This window comes from Ovis aries, chromosome 22 (assembly GCF_016772045.2).
Source record: "Ovis aries strain OAR_USU_Benz2616 breed Rambouillet chromosome 22, ARS-UI_Ramb_v3.0, whole genome shotgun sequence".
Taxonomy (NCBI): domain Eukaryota; kingdom Metazoa; phylum Chordata; class Mammalia; order Artiodactyla; family Bovidae; genus Ovis; species Ovis aries.
The window spans coordinates 44,048,831-44,066,449 of record NC_056075.1 but is presented as its reverse complement, the minus strand read 5'-3'; the positions used below and the strand labels follow the sequence as shown (position 1 = coordinate 44,066,449).

Sequence of the window (17,619 nt, the reverse complement as noted above, 5' to 3'; positions counted from 1 at the left end):
CCCTTGCTGGTCCACCTCTACCTCCATGATCAGGAAATCCGAGCCTCAGTTCAGCTGGAAGGGGGTTCATCCAGAGCCCTTCTCCCCAGCAGGCACTTCCAAATCAAGCTCTTGGGACGGAGCTGTGCACTTTCAAGGTGCTGGCAGGCCATTTCAACCCCTGACACAGTCTCAGATCAGTGAAATCAACAGGCTTTGTTTTGCTTTTGTATTTGGTAGATGTTTGGGGCTGGCAGAAGGAAAATGGAGAAGGAAAGGGCACCCCACTCCAGTACTCTTGCCTGGAAAATCCCATGGACGGAGGGGCCTGGTAGGCTACAGTCTGTGGGGTCGCAAAGAGTTGGACACAACTAAACGGCTTCACTTTGAGACTTTTTGGGGGGCTGGCCACTTGCACCTGGGTTGAGAGTCCCAGCTCCCTTTGGTTCACTCTTCTTCCTCACCCAAGGGGCCCCATCAGCCAGGCCTACTCTGGTCATTATCATTGTCCTGGGCCACTTCCCAGGCCCAGGGTGGGAGTCTGTCTGGCTGTGGGGCATTCGGCTCAGAGACCGGCCTTATCCCGAGCTCTCTGTCCCTCAGAAAGGCCCACTCTGACCTCTAGGGTATGGACTGGGCCCTTCTGTCCATGGAGGCCGGCATCTGGGTGAGCTGTGGCCTGGTGGCACTTCAGCTGCTGTCCACACAGCGGGGCAGAGGGTGATGCTGCCAAGCCTGGGTGAGGCTGAGCCAAGCGGGCCTTTCACAGAACCGGGTCTCTGGACACTTCTGTCAATTTATCTCTGGGGCGTTCCATTCCCAGCTCTGTCTGCCGTGACCCCCGTGCCAGGCGTGTATATCCATGATCGTACAAGGAGTGTGGTCTGTGGGGACTTGGGCTTTGGATTTTCTTGTTCTTATTATTTTATTATTATTGCTACTGTTTATTTTATTTGACTGTGGCTTGTGGGATCTTAGTTTCCTCACCAGGGATCAAACCCATGCCCCCTCCACTGGGAGCACTGCACCCCCAGGGAAATCCCATATGGGGATGTGGGTGTGGACTGTCTAATAAACTCCATCCAATAAGGGATGGGGGGAGTGGGCTCCTGGCTGCTTGGAGGGCTCTGAGGTCCTTGTTTAACAGGGTTTCAACCTGGCATGGTAAGGGACATGGAGAACGTGATTAATGAAGTAATTCTTGCTGTGCTTTCCTGCCATTCAGTTTAAAGGAATCGATCCGTGTTCTCATGGGGGGACGTGGGGCCAGGACTATGGCTGGACACCAGCCAGCTCTGCCACCACCAGACCCTCTTTGTGTGGCCCAGGCTGCCCAGCACAGGGTAGCCGAGCCTTCTCATCTCTCAAGCATATTCTCTTCCAGTTCTGGAAAGCAGGTCTGAGTAAAAAGAGTAGGGCCCTTGCACCAGGGCCTCTGCCTTCAGGAGGCAGCCTGTCCCATGTGGCTCTGGTCTGCAGATAACAATTTTGTGCGTCAGCATCTCTTTCCAACCCCCAACTCCACTCTGTGCATTTTGAGAAGTGGCAGTCTCATCCAGAGCAGCAGTTAGACTTTCCCGGGGACATGAGCCCCAAGACGGGGCGAGCCGTGGTGCGTTTATCTACCCGAGAAGAGGCAAAGCCAGCACACCCCCTCGCCACGTTACTTCCTCATGTGACCTTTGCCTTTGAGTGTCCATTGTCCACACAGGGCTTCTCCAGTTCACATTCTTCTGAGTGGGACCTGGGTGGGCCAGGAAGCAAAACCCAGAGTCCTCACTGGCTTTTGGTACGAGACACCTGATCAGCAAACATTTTCTCCCATGGTGCCTTGAAGCACAGAAGGTTTCATTCTGATAAAGTCCAGTTTCTTTCCCCTCTGGTTGCTTGTGGTTTTGGTGCCAAGGTCATGAAGCTTTATGCCTGTGTTTTCTTCCTAAAAAGTCTGGAGTGTTAGCTCTCCCATTCAAGTCCTTGAAGCATCCTGAGTTGACTTGAATATAGAGTGAGGTGGGGGTTCCTCTGCGTTATTTTCCCGGTGGATGCCCAGTTGTCCGAGCACCATTTTTGCTTATTTATCTTATTGCTTGCTTTTGGCTGTGCTGGGTCTTCACAGCTGTCTGTGGGCTTTTCCCTGGTGCGGTGACTGGGGGCGACTCTCGTTGTGGCGTGCGAGCTTCTCATTCGGTGGCTTCTCTTGTTCTGGAGCGTGGGCCTGGGTCGTGGTGGCTCCTAGGCTCCATAGTTGTGACACACAGGCTTAGTTGCTCCACGGCATGTGGGATCTTCCTGGATCAGGAATCGAACCCACGTCTCCTGCATTGGCAGATGGAGTCTTTACCACTGTGCTACCAGGGCAGCCCCAGGCACCATTTTTAAAAATAAAAATATCAACATATATTAACGTGGAAGATTTGCAGGTGTTTGGAACCTGTTTTGTGTCCCCAAGATTATACAAGGCAAGAATTCTAAAGCCATTCCATAGGTTCTTTGCTGGCACATGGAGTTTTTTCTTTTTTTCAAGTTTATGAACGGGAAATAGCTCTTTCATCCATAACATAGCCCACATTAGCAGCACAGAACCTCCGTGTACTAAATGAACTGACGTTAGGTGTGCTTTACCCTCCTCTGAGGCTGGCTTGTACATAAAGGACGCTTCTAGTTGTTTTTCATGTAATGGGGGAAAAAAACAAGACTATTGACTTCTACTTGCTCCCTCCTGCTCAAGGAGCAGGAAGGGACAACTTTAACAGGCAGTTAAATTTAGCCCAACAGTGGTGCTCAGCGTATGAATAAAGCACCCTTTGCCAAATTGTTATAAAATCAAACCTGTAAACACTTGTCCCCACCAAGGGGCGGGCGACTCTTGGGGATGTGTTTTCCCAACCTCGGGTGAGAATTGATCCCAGGAAGGGTTTGCAAGTGTGAGTGGAACAACTCCTCGTTTAACTATGGGAGGGCTGGGTGAGAAAGCCCTGGTGCGGAGTTTGTCCTCCTGAGCGAGGTCTCTGGATGGGCCAGGAGGGGAGTCAGGGCTCTGTATCTGACGCCTGTGAAGTGCTGGCGAGGCCCATGGGTAGCGGGTCCTCCCAATACTGACTTGATCGGAACTCATAGCCCCCTGCAGGGCTCAGGGGGCCCTCCTGGTCCCAAGTTCCCCTGATAGGCCTCTTGCACTCTCCAGGACTGGGGTCAGCGAAGCCAGCCCTGAGTGCCTCCGGGACCTGCCCAGCTCAATCAGTGTCACTGTCCTGCAGCATCTGGGCACAGTGATCGCATCTGATTCCCAGGAAGACTCTCGACAATTTCCCTTTTTAAAATGTAAACTCTGAGGCTCAGAAAGGTTCGATTCTTCCCCAGGTCCCACAGCGGGGCAAGGACTTTGTGCCAACCTGTCTGAGTCCAGACCTGTTCTTGGTTGCTGTGTCAGGAGGAAGCACCAAGCACAGAATGGGAAATTCAGTCGCACTGTGAGCTGGGGTGAAGGAACTCCAACCCAATGCTGGGAGCGTGGGTCCCCGCCAGCAAGAGGCAGTCAAGAGGGTGATTCCGGAGCATGAGCCCCAAGGTGCTGTGAGCTTCACCTCCCCAGGTGTGACATTGAGGGCAAGTTGGGGCCCCCTCCCCAGCCTTCTGAGGACCCCATCATGTGGACGGGCCCAGGCTTTGCACAGCACAAGCTCAGTGCTGGTGGCTCCCAGGGCACCTGCAGGCATTTGCCTGTCCCCAGCTGGTGCCCCGCAAGCTGCCCTGGGACACGCACAGCTCTGCTGTTGAGCCAAGCCCCTGTCCTCCGTACTGTGCTCCCTCCCGGGGAAGTCACTGAAATTAATTCTTCTGTGTGAGTAAATGGAATGTCAAATGCTCCTTCGTCCTAAGAGGATTTAAGCTTGGCGCTCAAAAGGGCTCTAACACACACACAAGGGTAAAATTGAGTAGATGGAGAAATAATAAGGGCAGGAGAAGATGAAGCTGGGGGATGAGGCCAGAGCTCAGAGAGGACTCCCCATTGTCCTGCGCACAAAGGACAGGAAAGGGTTCCACGCTGAGCTTCCTAGCCACCACGGTAACGAGGGAAATGAGATCACTGTGAGGTTCACGTTGCGCCTGAGATGGGACCACCGAGTCCATCGCTCCAAAGAACCTTTTTCTGAGCAATCAAGAGCCGGATTTTTGCTGCCCTCAGCCACATGTCCAAGAAGCCAGCACCGGCCTGAGGTGTGCCTGCCCCAGCCTGCACCCTCCCATTGACAGGCTGCTACGTTGTGCCTGCTTCCTGCCTCTCATCTAAAATTTCAGACAAAATTTGTCCCAGGGCCTTGTCCAGTTGAAGCTGCTGAGCTCACAGCCGCAGGTTTGGGGCCTGGCTCGGCTGCTTCAGCAGCTGGCGGTGGATTCCTCCCCAGGGTAGCCGCTGCTTCCTTCGTCCAGTCCTTGGTTGGCATTGCCAAGTCCACGGGGAAGGGGCGGTTCTGCTCGGTTGAGGGGGCTCTCTGCCTGGGGGTGGCGTGGGTTGAATGTTGTCATCAGCACCCCGGCCCAGGCCTGTCCCTTCCCCTCCAGCCGCGGTCTTTACAACCTCCCCTCTTCACCCCACCAGCATCCCTGCTGGAGAGCTTTCTGTGAGATGCTTTTTATTTGAAGGGATAAATATGGCTTTGTGATGGGTTCTAGTGTTTTCCTGTGAACTGGGCTTTGAGCCTGGATTGCTTAAGACATCATTAAGTTTTAAGAAAAAGTTATAGCGGAAAAGAGCAGGGTGGGGACATCCGACCAGCTGTCGCACTTGGGAAAATGAACTTCCTGGCTGCTTCGGGGCCTGAGGGCAGCACGCTTGGCCTCCAGCCCGCCGGACAGCAAGCCTGTGAAAAGGTGCTTAAAACTCACTTTCCTTTCGGGCTTTAGAGCCCCGTGAAAAACTGCAATAAACTGAAAGCCTTGTCCCTGTTCTGTCTACTTCCTGGCCTTAGTGGCTGCCACGGCTAAGAAGCAGGGTGGTGTTTTGTTTTTATGGGCCCTCGGCTCAGGCAATGCAATTAGAAAATAAGCCTGAGTCTGCCAGGCTCTTCCAGGGGCCTTTAGGGAGAAGCGCACGTTGTCTGTTCCTCAGGGGCCCTGGTGGAGCTGGTCTTTCTGATCAGAGAGGACGAGTCAACCACAGAGGCAGTGACCTGGGCAGGCAGCACCCGTGCGCAGCCCTGCCCTCCTCGTGGTATGTCCGCTGTGAGCCCCGACCTTGACTGGAGGGCTTGCAGAGCCAGGCTTGTTTACTGCTGTTTCCTGTGGTTTGGAAGGAGCGGCCCTTCAGGAATCAAGAAGACTGGGGTGTCCTCGGCCTGGTGGCGACCCTCTAAGGGTCTTCCTGCCCCCGGGGTCCCGCCAGCCCCGCGTGAGCCCGTCACAGGCGGGCGGCACGCGGGCTGGGCCGTGGGTGTGCAGCGCCTGCCTCTGCCGGACTCCTGGCACCCATCGGTTCTGTTCTCATCTTTACTTCACTTGTGTTTCTCTCAAACATCCCCTTGTGTCGTTGCTACAGGCACGTTTTTAGAACTTGAGAAACGCTCAAGCGAAATATACAGTGAGTGTCTTCCACTGGCATTCCCCCCTCCTCCCCCACGCCGTGGGCAGGGCCTTCCTAGAAGTTGCTAAGGCTCAGGGGCTCAGCTTCCCCCACCCAGTGTCGAGGCTGGGGAAGGGGTGCGGGGGGAGTGGGCGACGGGTTTCTGAACACCCCGGCTTGTGAGCTGGGACCAGAGAGAGGCAGCTGCCTGCATGCTGGGCAGCAGGCCCTGGACATCCTCCTCTCCGCCAGTGCCCGCCTCTTGCTGCGGGAGCCCTGGTCCCGGGGAAGGTTAGCCGGGCCCTGACCGAGGAGCGGTGGGTGAGCTCGGCCGCTGAGACACACGGCGTTGAGTTCACCAGGGTCACTTCCCTTGTGGCCTGGGAGCCCCCTTTGTCCTTCAGAAGTTCCCGCTGTGGGCTCATCTCCTTGGCAGAGGCTTGGAGGAGCTGCCACCAGGAAGGAGGGCATGGGGGAGAGGATCAGGTCACTGGTGGCGCGGGTTGTGGGGGGGCTTCTGACTCCTGGCAACCCCCACACTAAGAGCAGGGGCTCCAGAGGCTCCCACGGACACTGTTGATTGGAAAGGAGGCGTGTATATGTTTCCGGCCAGAAGGGGCAACTGAGGTCGTCCCCGCTCCAGGCATAAGCTACCTGGTCACTTGCCCCTCCAGGGACTCTTCCCCCATGTTGGGGGGGGCAAAGGTGCCACCTCACCTGGACTGGGAGCCAGTGGGTCCTTGCACCCGGAGACCTGCTATTCCCCAAGCCCAGAGTCTGCAGCCCTGTCACCATGCAACATCCCGGAAGCTGTGGGACCACCCACGTGAGACTGAGCCTTTGGGGGACATACAGACCACTGGATCATTTGACCGAAAAGTCAGAAGCAGAGCCGCACGTCCTTGGCTGCTTCAGCTGTGCTCCTTAGTGGCGGGTTTGCTTCTCAGTGGCGCTCAGTGTGGTTTCCTCTGGAACGGTCAGTCGGGACGGCCTCTTGTGCTCTGATGTGGGTGATGTTTGCCATGCCTGCCGCCGAAAGCGGTAGGTTTCCAGGCAGAACATCAGGTGCTGCTTCCGGGCGGAGGGGTTCACCGGGCACACAGGAGGCTCCCTGGAGACTTGGGGGAACACTGAAGACCCAGGGCCACCCTGCAAGTAGCGTGTCCAGTGCAGCAGAGTTGGGGCGTCTAGATGCCAGACAGCTGCCCGGGTGTGAGTGTCTAAGAAAGTGCAAAATGGGCCTGGTTTTGTTCTTCAGCTCTATTGGGCAAAGGAAAAGTGTCTGTGACTTCTTTTTCTCAGCTCTCATTCCCCGGTGTGGTGTGGACCCTACACAGTTCAGGCTGCCAGGACAGTTCACCTGCGTGGCTCTAAGGGGTCAGTTAAAGTGACGTGGTGCTGGTCTTTCTGGAGGTGCAGAAGCTGGCTGCGTTGGGTCCCAGCTGTGGCACTCAGGACCTCGTTGCGCCCTGCGGGACCTTTGACGGTGGCACACAGACTCCCGAGCGTGAGAGCTTCGGCAGTCATGGTGCACGGGCTCAGCGGCTCTGTGGCAAGTGGGATCTTAGATCCCTGACCAGGGATTGAACCCACATCCCCTGCAGGGTGGGTTCTTAACCACTGCACCACCAGGGAAGTCCCAGATTGTACTGTTTTTTAAACTAGATGGCGTGCTTCCCACAAGTCTAGACCTCAGCTTCCAGAAGCTGCCCTCGTGTGTACCCTGGGTTCGCGTGTCTGCGCAGTGAGCCTGGGGTGGGGTGTGGGCAGTGGCTGGGGCCCTGGAGAGCCCATGAGCCTCCAGCTTGCCAGCTTTCTGTCCAGCTGTTAACCTGAGCTAAGGCGAGATGGCTTGAGAGCGTCTCTCTCAGAGGCCATGACTCATTAAGATCCATGTTTTATTTAAGAAGCTAATCTACTTATTGGGCCACTCTGTAGCCATCTGGACCGAGCCTACAGCCACCTTTATAGAGGTCACTAAAATCAGGGCTGAGGAGTGGATGCAAACCCACCCCGCCTCCCACCATGGGGCACGCTCAGCCTTCTGGGGAGCCCCCTGGTGTGGTTCACCCCCAACAGCACCGCCCCTGCCTGAGGACTCAGAGGGCCAGATCTCCCCATACTTGTGGGTTTTCACGCCCAGGCGGCGGTTACTAGTGTATTCACAGCTGAGTAGAGGAACCTGGCTTTGAAAGACCGAGCGGCATTCAAGTTGCTGATGGTCTTTCAGGAAAGGGCTGTGTGTGCGGTGACCACTGGGCTCCCTTCCTGCCTGATGGTACTGCTCATCCCTGGGCAACCTGTGGGCAGTGCCCGCACAGCCATCCTTTAGAGATGACTTGGGTTCTGTGCCCAACCACCCCAATAAAGTATCATAAATAAAACAAGTTACACTAACTCTTTTCCTTAGTGGTTTCATATTGGAATCCAGTTGGTTAACAATGTTGTGTGAGTTTCGGGTGTACAGCAAAGTGATTCAGTTACACATGTCAGTGTATCTATGCTTTTTCAAATTCGTTTCCCTTTTAGGTTATTACACAATATTGAGCAGAGTTCCCTGTGCTTTTCAGTAGGTTCTTGTTGGTTATCTTAAAACATAACTGTGTGCGTGTCCATCGCAAACTCCCAATCTACACAGATCTTCTGGTTTCCCAGGGTGTTCCCTGGAGGCTCAGTCAACAGAGAATCCACCTGCAGTGCAGGAGACCGGGGTTCAGTCCTTGGGTAGGCACGATCCCCTAGAGAAGGAAATGGCAACCCACTCTGTTTTCGAAAGAAAGAAGAAAGTGAAGTCGCTCAGCCGTGACTGTAGCCCGCCAGGCTCCTCCGTCCATGGGATTTTCCAGGCGAGAATACTGGAGTGGGTTGCCATTTCCTTCTCCAGGGGATCTTCCCGAGCTAGGGATCAAACACAGGTCTCCCACACTGCAGGCAGACGCTTTACCCTCTGAGCCGCCAGGGAAACCCCCGCTTTGTTTTCGAAAGGCCACCCCAGAATCCTGCCGTTGCCAGGCCTTGGAGACGGGCCCTGGTGAGAGTTGTGGGGACAGCCTTGCCCATCACTGGGGGAGCTGCTCCCTGACAGGGATGCCCGTGTTGGTGAACCAGTCCCATCACTGAACCACCCCCAGCTTGATCCCTGCCTGGGGCGCCTCACCTGGGGAAGTCCGTCCTCCACGGGAACTCTTGCCTTGATCTCTCCTGAGGAGGACTGGGGACCAGCCTCTGGGGGTTCCTGCCGCACTGGCGATGGGTCCCTGCCAGTCAGAGGACACGTGGGCTCTTTCCGCCTTGGCCAGGCCTTGCTGAACACATCAGTCTGCTGTCGCGGGGCTCTGCTGGGACTGGACGGCTTGTGGCGGCCCTCCCCTCCTCGGCCTAGATGGCTGGACCCTGGCTGTGGTCCTGCCTCCCAGTGTGTCCCAGCTCACAGCTGGTCTCAGTTTCACTGTGAATTTGGAAGGCATGGTGCCCACCCCGGGGGCCCAGCCTAGGAAGCGGCGCAGCAGCCCCTCTGTCACTCGAGGGGGTTCAGGCTGAAGTTCTAGCCCAGCCCATTTCCCGGGAGTGGGGAAGTGATTCCCCGTCTTGGGGTTAGTGGCGGGGAGCAACAGAGTTACCCTGGGACAGGGCGGGTGTCAGAGGCCACCGGGAACAGTACCAGGCACAGCTGAGGTCCTGCTGCGAGGAGTTGGGTGCAAACCCAGGCACCTGCCGCAGAGCCCAGCCCCACTCTAGGCAGGGGGCTCTCTCCACTTCCTCTCTAGAAGCCCCCCCGCCCGCCCCCAGCAGAACAGAGGCCCGTCCCAGAGTGACTGCGGAGGGCTGCGCCTGGCTGGGGCCCCTTGGCGTCCTTCCCCTGGGGCTGCATCTCGCTGCTTCTTTCACGCTCACAGTAATGGTGTCACGTGTGGAACACTGACCTTCACTTTCCTTTACCCAATCCAAGAGGGAGACTGGGTCCACTTAGCATGGCCGGCAGGTGTCAGCTAACCTTGCGGGGCGCCCCATGGGGTCAGCAGGGAGTCTGAGACCAAGCCCGCTGGGATTGATTAGTCGTGCCTGCCGTGAGCGCAGGGGTTGTGTATCTGCGTTTGTCGTCCAGGTCTGCTGTCCCCTCCAGCCCTGAGCACACGGCCATTCAGCTCCAGCCTGCGTCAAACTGCAAGGTGTTCCCATCTCGCTTGGCCTGTATTAGACGAGTGGACTTCCCCATCTAGGCCCAGATAGAAACTGATCTCGTGTTTCTGACTTTGTTTTCATTCTTATTTCATTTTTTGGCTGTGCTGCATGGCTGTGGGATCTTCGTTCCCCAACCTGGGGTTGAACCCCGGGCTCCCCTGGCAGGGGAATTGCAGAGTCCTAGCCACTGGGCTGCCAGGGAATTCCCTCGTGCTCTGGATTTTGAAGTATCTTGGGGAAAGCTCTTTCTTCTGTAAGCCAGAGTCTCTGTGCATGTAGAGCTCCCTGAGGAAGGTGTCCATGCCTGTATCTTCACTGGGGCCCTAGAGCCAGGCCAGGCTCTCCCATGGCAGAGCTTGGAGGTGAGAAATCAGGAAGGAGCAGGGATGGGTGGGATCTGAAGGTCCACCTTGGCGAGGGCAGCTGGAAGCCTGGGAGCCAGTGCCCACTCCAGTAACTGCTTTTGGCTTCCGCTCCTGTGGTTCCCGCGGGCCCCAAAACTGCCCTCAGCCCTCAGGCTGTAGGTGCACCGTTGCTTGGTCATCGCCTCCATCCCAGGACATTCCTGCCCAGGATCCTGGGACACTCCTGCTCAGGATCCCAGGCCAGTGAGAAAGGGCTCACTGCCACTCAGGCCAGGTAGGGCGCAGGATGGAAGCTGAGCGCTGGAGCGGGTAGTGTTGCGATGCAGAACTAGTTGTGAAAAGCAAGGCCGCCAAAGAAGAATTGGGTTCTCCGGCGTGCCGGGAGAGCATGTCTGCGCTTGGCCAAGGTTTCAAAATCAAACTGCAGCCTGGCCGCATCCCAGACTGGCCCGGAGAAAGCGGACGCAGCTTCCTGGGCCTGGGAGAGCTGCCCAGGGACACCGCAGAGAAAAGCACTTTTGCCAAATGAAAAGGCAGATAGCAGTGTGGGAACAAAGATGCGGTTTCCAAAAGTAACTGCACTCTTTTTCAACCTTAAAATAGCGACACGCATCGTTCTCCAAACCCCTGCCTTGCAGCCGCTCTCTGAACCACCCCTTACCTTCTCCTGCTGCTGTGGCCCCTGCCCTGAAAGGCGAGGGGCGCTCCTGCAGGTCAGGCACCTTCTTGGGGTGTTGGGGACAGTCGTTGCCTTCGCTCGCTTTCCAGAACTGCTTTCTGAGTAGGCTCCGGCCAACTGCAGAACGTTTATTGTTAACAGTGTAGAATAGTTTTCGTAACGTGGATAAACGTGTTTACAAAGCAAGGGAAGCCTGCCCCCCACGAGGCTCCACAGCCTCCTTCTGCAAGCAGGAGTCTGCTGCCCCAGGCCACAGGTGGACGAGTAGACCCTTCAACACAGCCACATTTGCGAGTTGAAAGATTCTCGGATAAGGGCTCGTTTCTGTCCCAGGGTCAGCATCTGGTTCCCACTTGGCCCCACGAGTCACGAGCTGCAGCTCCAGGTCATGGAAACACCAGCCCGTGAAACATGTTGTTCGTCAGACATGGGATCTGATTCTGCGTCTGACCTTCTGGGGATCGGAACTGACGAGTCCAGCCAAGAAGGGTGGGGCCGTGCTGGGTTGCAGGAAATGGCCTTTTAATTGGGGAGCAGCTGCATTTAAGGGATGGAGGGGAGATGTGATCAGATCCTTGCGAAGTGACCCGGGCTAGAGGGCTACAGGTGCGGGCCTGACGTGTCCCTCCCCGCGCACTCCGAGCCTCTGGGCTCTGCATGGCTGCGTCTCCCCGTTCTCCCCAGGGCCACCTGCACGTGAGGGTGGGAGCCGCCTTCTACCTCCCGGGCCCCCGTGCAGGTCCTGGGAGCCAATGACCAGCTGGTTGATCGTCTCCCCACCCTCTTGCTGAGCTGGGCAGAGCAGTGTGTTTTGTCTCGGGTCTTTCTGCAGCCCCACACAGGTCTCCGTCTGCTGGCATTTCCGGGTGCTTGCTCAGGGTGTCAGCTGTCAAGACCAGTGGTACCACGCAGAGAATCCCGGGCAGCAGGGAGGACCTTAGTATGGACTTGGGATGGATGGCAGGTCCTCTTCCCTCAGGGGTCCCAGCCCCACCTGTGCGTCCTGTGAGGCCTTAAACGGCAGCCTCGCTGTACCTGTCCAGCCCCGTCTGTGAGCAGAGAGGTGACCCCGCACAGGTGTGGCCGTCTACACACGTGACTGTCATCCATTATCCTGGCCAGCCTGGCTTTGGGGACTCTGAGGTTGCTGCAGTGTGGGGACACTTCCTAAAATCTACATGATTATTACAGCCACTATCTTTAGGGTAAAACTGCTCAACAACTAAAATCTGAAAGCTGCAAAATCACGTCTCAGACGGTTTGATTCTTGAGTTGCAAGTGACAGAAGCCAACCTTTAGAAAATGATGCATGGTTCTATAGGATGTCCACTGAACTCACTCGGTGTCCAGAAAGGCCAGGAAATACACCACAGGGCCGCTCTACACGGCATGCACACGTCTTCCCGTTTCTTCGACTGCATCCCCATCAGCCTGTCGCCCGGGGAAAGGAGCTGGTGCTGTTATCCAGATAAGGTGGCATCAAGGCTGGGGACCTGAAGTTTGCCGACATCTCCCTGGGGCACCCCCCTTTCCACCTTGGAATTCATAGAGTCCTTTGAACTTGGCATTCACTGGACCGCTGGTCACTCTTAACAAACCTCCGGCAACTCAGTCTGGTGTGGTCTTTGTTTTCCACTAAGTGTGTCTAATTGCACAATTATTTGTGTGCAGCTGCAGCCCGAAGCAACACCAGGCCCAGGGGCAGACGTCAGAGGTAGCCTCGAGCTGGGGCGCTGCGTCCCTGCTTGTGAGGAAGGGAGCCTAAAACCAGCAAGTAATTGACACCAGGGGAGTCAGCTGAGCTTTCTCTGCCCTACAGACTTAATGCTGGACACTGATACACTTTCCGAGGTGTATCCAGGTGCAGTTGGAATTATTCTGAAATGGGTGGAGTGAGTTCATCGATGGGAAGGGAGACTGGAGAAGGGCAATGGTCAGTCTGACTGGAGGGCCACCAGGACCCTCTGATCCTCATCATCAGGTGCTTTCTTGGCCTCTGCTGGGTCCTTGGTCCCTGAGTTTCAGCTTCAGCATCAGTCCTTCCAATGAATATTCAGGACTGATCTCCTTTAGGACAAACTGGTTGGATTTTCTTGCAGTCCAAGGGACTCTCAAGGGTCTTCTCCAACAACACAGTTCAGAAACATCAATTCTTCGGCGCTCAGCTTTCTTTATAGTCCAACTCTCATATCCATACATGACTACTGGAAAGAACCATGGCCTTGACTATACGGATATTTGTTGCCAAAGTAACATCTCTGCTTTTTAATATGCTGTCTAGGTTGGTCATAACTTTTCTTCCAAGGAGTAAGCGTCTTTTAATCTCATACAGTTAAAAGTGTTTCAGGTTGCCAGAAGCACTGGAGAATGTCTCAGTTAATGTGAGGTGAGATGTAAAGTCTAATTGCTACTTCATCTTCCTGGCATTTCCTGGGTTCCTCCAGCAAGACTGTAGGGACATTGGGTTCTGGGCACAGTGGGTTCTGAGACGTGCGGCTTGATGAGTCCCATCTGGAACTAAAGGAGCATTGTCTATCCAGCATGGCCCCTTTGTAGAATCCGACCTTGACAGTGACCTGGCTAATCCATCTTGTCCTCAGTACTAGGGCCTCATGTGGCCCCCTTAAAGCCTGGCTCTACACTGTGGTCCCTGCACTTCATCCAGAACACCTGTGAATCTCACCCACTCCCACCTGCCAGCCAGCAATTCCCCCTCAGCATCCTTCCCCAGCCTTTGCACCTGAGCCTCGTGGTCCCCCTTGCATCTCTGACTCCTGCCTTACCATAGAGAGCTTGAAGCCGATATCCGAGCCTCAGGCTTCAGGAAGCCCATGGGTCTTGTGTGTTCTGCATGCCCAGCCTGAACAAGGGCAAAGGGTGGGTTTCGCCACAGAGAAAGACGACCCAAGTCAGGGAGGGAGGCAATCGCTAGGCAACCCGGAGTTTGTTTCCCAGGTAACGGGATGCATGCACTGATGCTGTGGATGGACACGTTGCAGCAATGGCCCCTCAGCCTCTCCAGATGCCTGCCTGGTGCCCACTGTTTTCCTGTGTGATGCCTTTTTAATTAACTGCTTGGATCTCTAGTTGTGATCATGAACTTTACCAATGTTGTCTGGTTAACCCTCCTGACAGCACCCCCCCCCCGCCCCCAGAGTGAAGTTGGGGTGTTCTTCACCCAGTGGGAGGGACAGCCTGGGCCAAGTGAGCACGTTTACCCACGAGGTCCTCCAGGGGCCCAGCCTTGGGCTTCGTAGGAGGTGCTGGGGGCGAGGTGAAGCTGGAGGAAGAGAACTGGTCCTTTCAGGCTTGCTTGTCTCGCCATCTTACCTCTCAGGGTGGGCGTGGACCCCAAATTGGCACCGGCTGCCCCCCCTCGAACTGTCTCCTCCAGTGAAGTGCTTTCCACCTTGTGCTTCTTCCTGGTCTGCTAACAGGACAGCAGTGCCCTCTCAAGGGTGAGGGGAGGGTGTGGGACGCCAGGTGACATCCCTGCTCCCCACTTCTCGGGTCCTGTCTGCAGATGTCACACTTGGTCTTTGGGGTATGTTCTCCCCATCTGTACACAGCACCTCGGCTCTCATGGACCTTTCCATTGGGGCAAAGCAGGATGCTTGTGGGGTGTGCACCAGCCCCCCCAACAAGCAGCTGGCCTCAGTGCTGTGGACTGGGGACCCTGTCCCCACTTGGCAACTCAGCTTCCCTTGGCCGCCCCCCTTGGGGGATCCGGGTTCCGAGGAGGCAGTAGGGATCTGGCTGCCACTTGAGGGCTGGGAGGGACCTTGATCACTCGTGAGCCCCAGCCCGGTGCTGCCCAGAGGTAGCCTGCTGCCCCCAGCCACCCCGACTGGTTCTTCCCAGGCCAGAACAAAAGGCTTTTCTCTGCTCGAGTTCAAAGAGACAATTGTCCCCCAAGGCTGCAGCTGTGGCGTGGGAGAGCTGTCCGGGACACGTCCAGGTCGTGCAGGCGCTGTGGGGCTGGGTCCTGAGCCCTGGCGGCCGACGGAGGAGGGGTCTCATCCATGGCTATCTCATGGCGGCCGCGAGGGGAGCCCTTTCTGATGGTTCTGGGCTGGGAGACCGAGGCCCCACGTGTGAGCATGTCAGCAGCTCCTGCTTTGGCCTTCGGGAGCCTGAGTGAGCCCAGTGCTGAAGAGGATAAAGAGATTCTGTGCTCTGCCTGGCCCTGGTGCAGTGGCCATCGTCAGAGTTTATCTGAACATCCGAGAACCTCAGATGTGTGGAAGGCTGTGTTGTGACCTGTGATGCCAGCTGACTTGCACTATGGTCCTTCGAGAAGATTCATTCGTCAAGTCCCCGGCAGGCCACCACACACAAACACACCCCAGCACTCATACACATACACGCATGCTTGTGATTTGGTAAGAAAACAGGAGTGGCCCTGTCCTGGCCACCGGGTGCTGCAGTTCCTCGTGGTGATTTAACATAGTGAAAGGTGCTCAGTCATGTCCAACTCTCTGCGACCCCATGGACTAAGCAGTCCATGGGATTCTCCAAGTCAGAACACAGGAGTGGGTAGCCTTTCCCTTCTCCAGGGGATCTTCTCGACCCAGGAATCAAACCAGGGTCTCTTGCATTGCAGGCAGATTCTTTACCAACTGAGCTATCAGGGAAGCCCAGGAAGGTGATTGAACATGGGGGCCGAAAATCCAAGACCTTGCAGTGTGAATGTGAAGGGAACGGTTTGGTCACAGAGGATGAGGTGCCCTGGGCTGAGGTGTGTGCCCAATGATGGGTCCCCACAGCAGAGGGCAGAGCATTCCTCCATCATTTGGGTTGGAGGCACGGTGCCACTGGGGAATGTGGACTTAGGCAGCGTGCAGACAGGCCCGCCCCCTCGCCAGCTGTGAGGTCCAGCATCCTTGGTCTCCATTGGGAGCATCAGCACATGAAAACAGCTCTGGCTGGTCTAGGTAGCTGACTTGCACTGTGGTCCTTTGAGAAGATTCCTTTTGTCAAATCCCCAGCAGGCCTCCTGCGCCCCCACCTCACACACTCCTTGTCCACCACCTCAGACTGGCCTACACTCTCACACACACACTCACACTGTCATATACACATACCCCTTCTCCACCACCTCACGTGACCGCTTCTCCCCGAGCCCAGTGAGAGGGCGCATGTCTCCCATGGGTTTCCTCCAGGAAGCTCTTACAGGATGCTGTTGAGTCGCTCAGTCGAGTCCGAGTCTTTGTGACCCCATGGACCGCAGCACGCCAGGCTCCTCTGTGCTCCACTGTCTCCCAGAGTTTGTTCAGGTCCATGTCCATTGAGTCGGTGATGCTATCTAACCACCCTATCCTCTGTTGCCCCCTTCTCCTCCTGCCTTCAATCTTTCCCAACATCAGGGTCTTTGCTAATGAGTTGGCTCTTTGCATCAGGTGGCCAAAGGATTAGACCTTCAGCTTCATCCCACAGGATGCTGACACCCTAACGTGTCCCTCTTGTTTCATTTCAGCACACGCCACGCGTGTTTAGAAGGGTAGCAGGGCCTGGCAGGGACAACGAGGCATGGCAGAGGGGCCGAGTGAAGTCTGCTCTACCTCCAGGAGCCATGGGCTAGACCCCCTCGGATGTCCTGAAGGTCTCTGGGTCTTAGAGGTTTAGGGGCAGCTGGGCAGCCCTGAGGCTGTGTCCCTGGTGGCAGCAGCTGATGTGGGCTTGACCTGATTTCACATGGCAATAGGGCTGGCCGCATGTGGCCCCGTGGAGGGGCATCTTAGCTCCTCTGCCAAAATGAGCTGCACAGATGCTCCTACTCTGTCTCCTGGGCTGGTCCCAGAATCCTCCCAGGAGGGAGGCACGTGGATGCTAGAGTGGGGGCACCTCCGTGGGTGCCCCCCACCACAGCTGGGGGAGCCCCGGCCACTTGGCACACACACCCTGTCCCCTCCCTCCTCCCAGGTATCCGCCCCCAGATCATGAACGGCCCCCTGCACCCCCGCCCCCTGGTGGCGCTGCTCGACGGCAGAGACTGCACGGTGGAGATGCCCATCCTGAAGGACTTGGCCACCGTGGCCTTCTGCGACGCACAGTCCACCCAGGAGATCCACGAGAAGGTGGGCCCCGCCCCATCTTGCCCGCCTGGCTGGGGTCGTCCCCTAGGTCAGGTGGCAGCAGCTGGCACTCAGTGAGCACCCCTGCCAGGCCCCCTTCTTTCTACCCTGGTCTCTGCTGGCTAGTGCCTTGCCCCTCCTCCCTGAGCCTGCCCCCTGCCCCCATTCCCTGGCATCACCCAGAGTCACCACCAGGGCCCTCTCCCCTAGGGGGACGCCATGGACACCCAGGCCACATCCTCACCGGTCATCTTCCTGCCGGAATTCAAGGGTGATGGGGGCCTCCAGCCGTGCTCTGCTCGCCCCTTCACAGGTTTTAAACGAGGCAGTCGGCGCCATGATGTATCACACCATCACGCTCACCAGGGAGGACCTGGAGAAGTTCAAGGCCCTGCGGGTGATCGTGCGGATAGGCAGCGGCTACGACAACGTCGACATCAAAGCTGCGGGGGAACTCGGTAAGTGCCCATCCGTGCCCGTCAGTGCCTGCCGAGTGCCCAATGGAGCAGACGAGGCTGGAACTGAGACAGCGCCCTGCTGGCTCCGGGCGGGAGGGTGGTGGCTGGTTTCAGAGGGAACCTAGCCAGCCAGACACACCTCCTTGCTGAGGGCAGAGGCCCCATTGAGGGGCCTGGGGGCTGTGCTAGGCTGTCTCATTTGGGAAGGACATGAGCCAGACAAAGCCACAAGCCCTCCACTGCAGAGGGGACTGTGTGAGTGGCCGCAGCCCTTTGCCAGCCAGCCAGGACCCACCAACCTGAGGTTACTCTTGCTGAGCGC

At 56.6% G+C, this 17,619-nt stretch overlaps 1 protein-coding gene across 5 annotated transcripts in view; it reads left to right on the top strand.

The window, feature by feature from the left end:
* The window catches only part of CTBP2 (C-terminal binding protein 2), a 167,302-nt gene that overhangs the window by 138,307 nt on the left and 11,376 nt on the right, over positions 1-17,619 (top strand). For all 5 annotated transcript variants that reach the window (XM_060404577.1, XM_027960497.2, XM_027960500.2 and 2 more), the window contains 2 exons: positions 16,688-16,842; positions 17,153-17,297. In XM_060404577.1, coding sequence (XP_060260560.1) covers positions 16,688-16,842; positions 17,153-17,297 — 300 coding nt within the window. The remainder of the gene's footprint in view (positions 1-16,687; positions 16,843-17,152; positions 17,298-17,619) is intronic.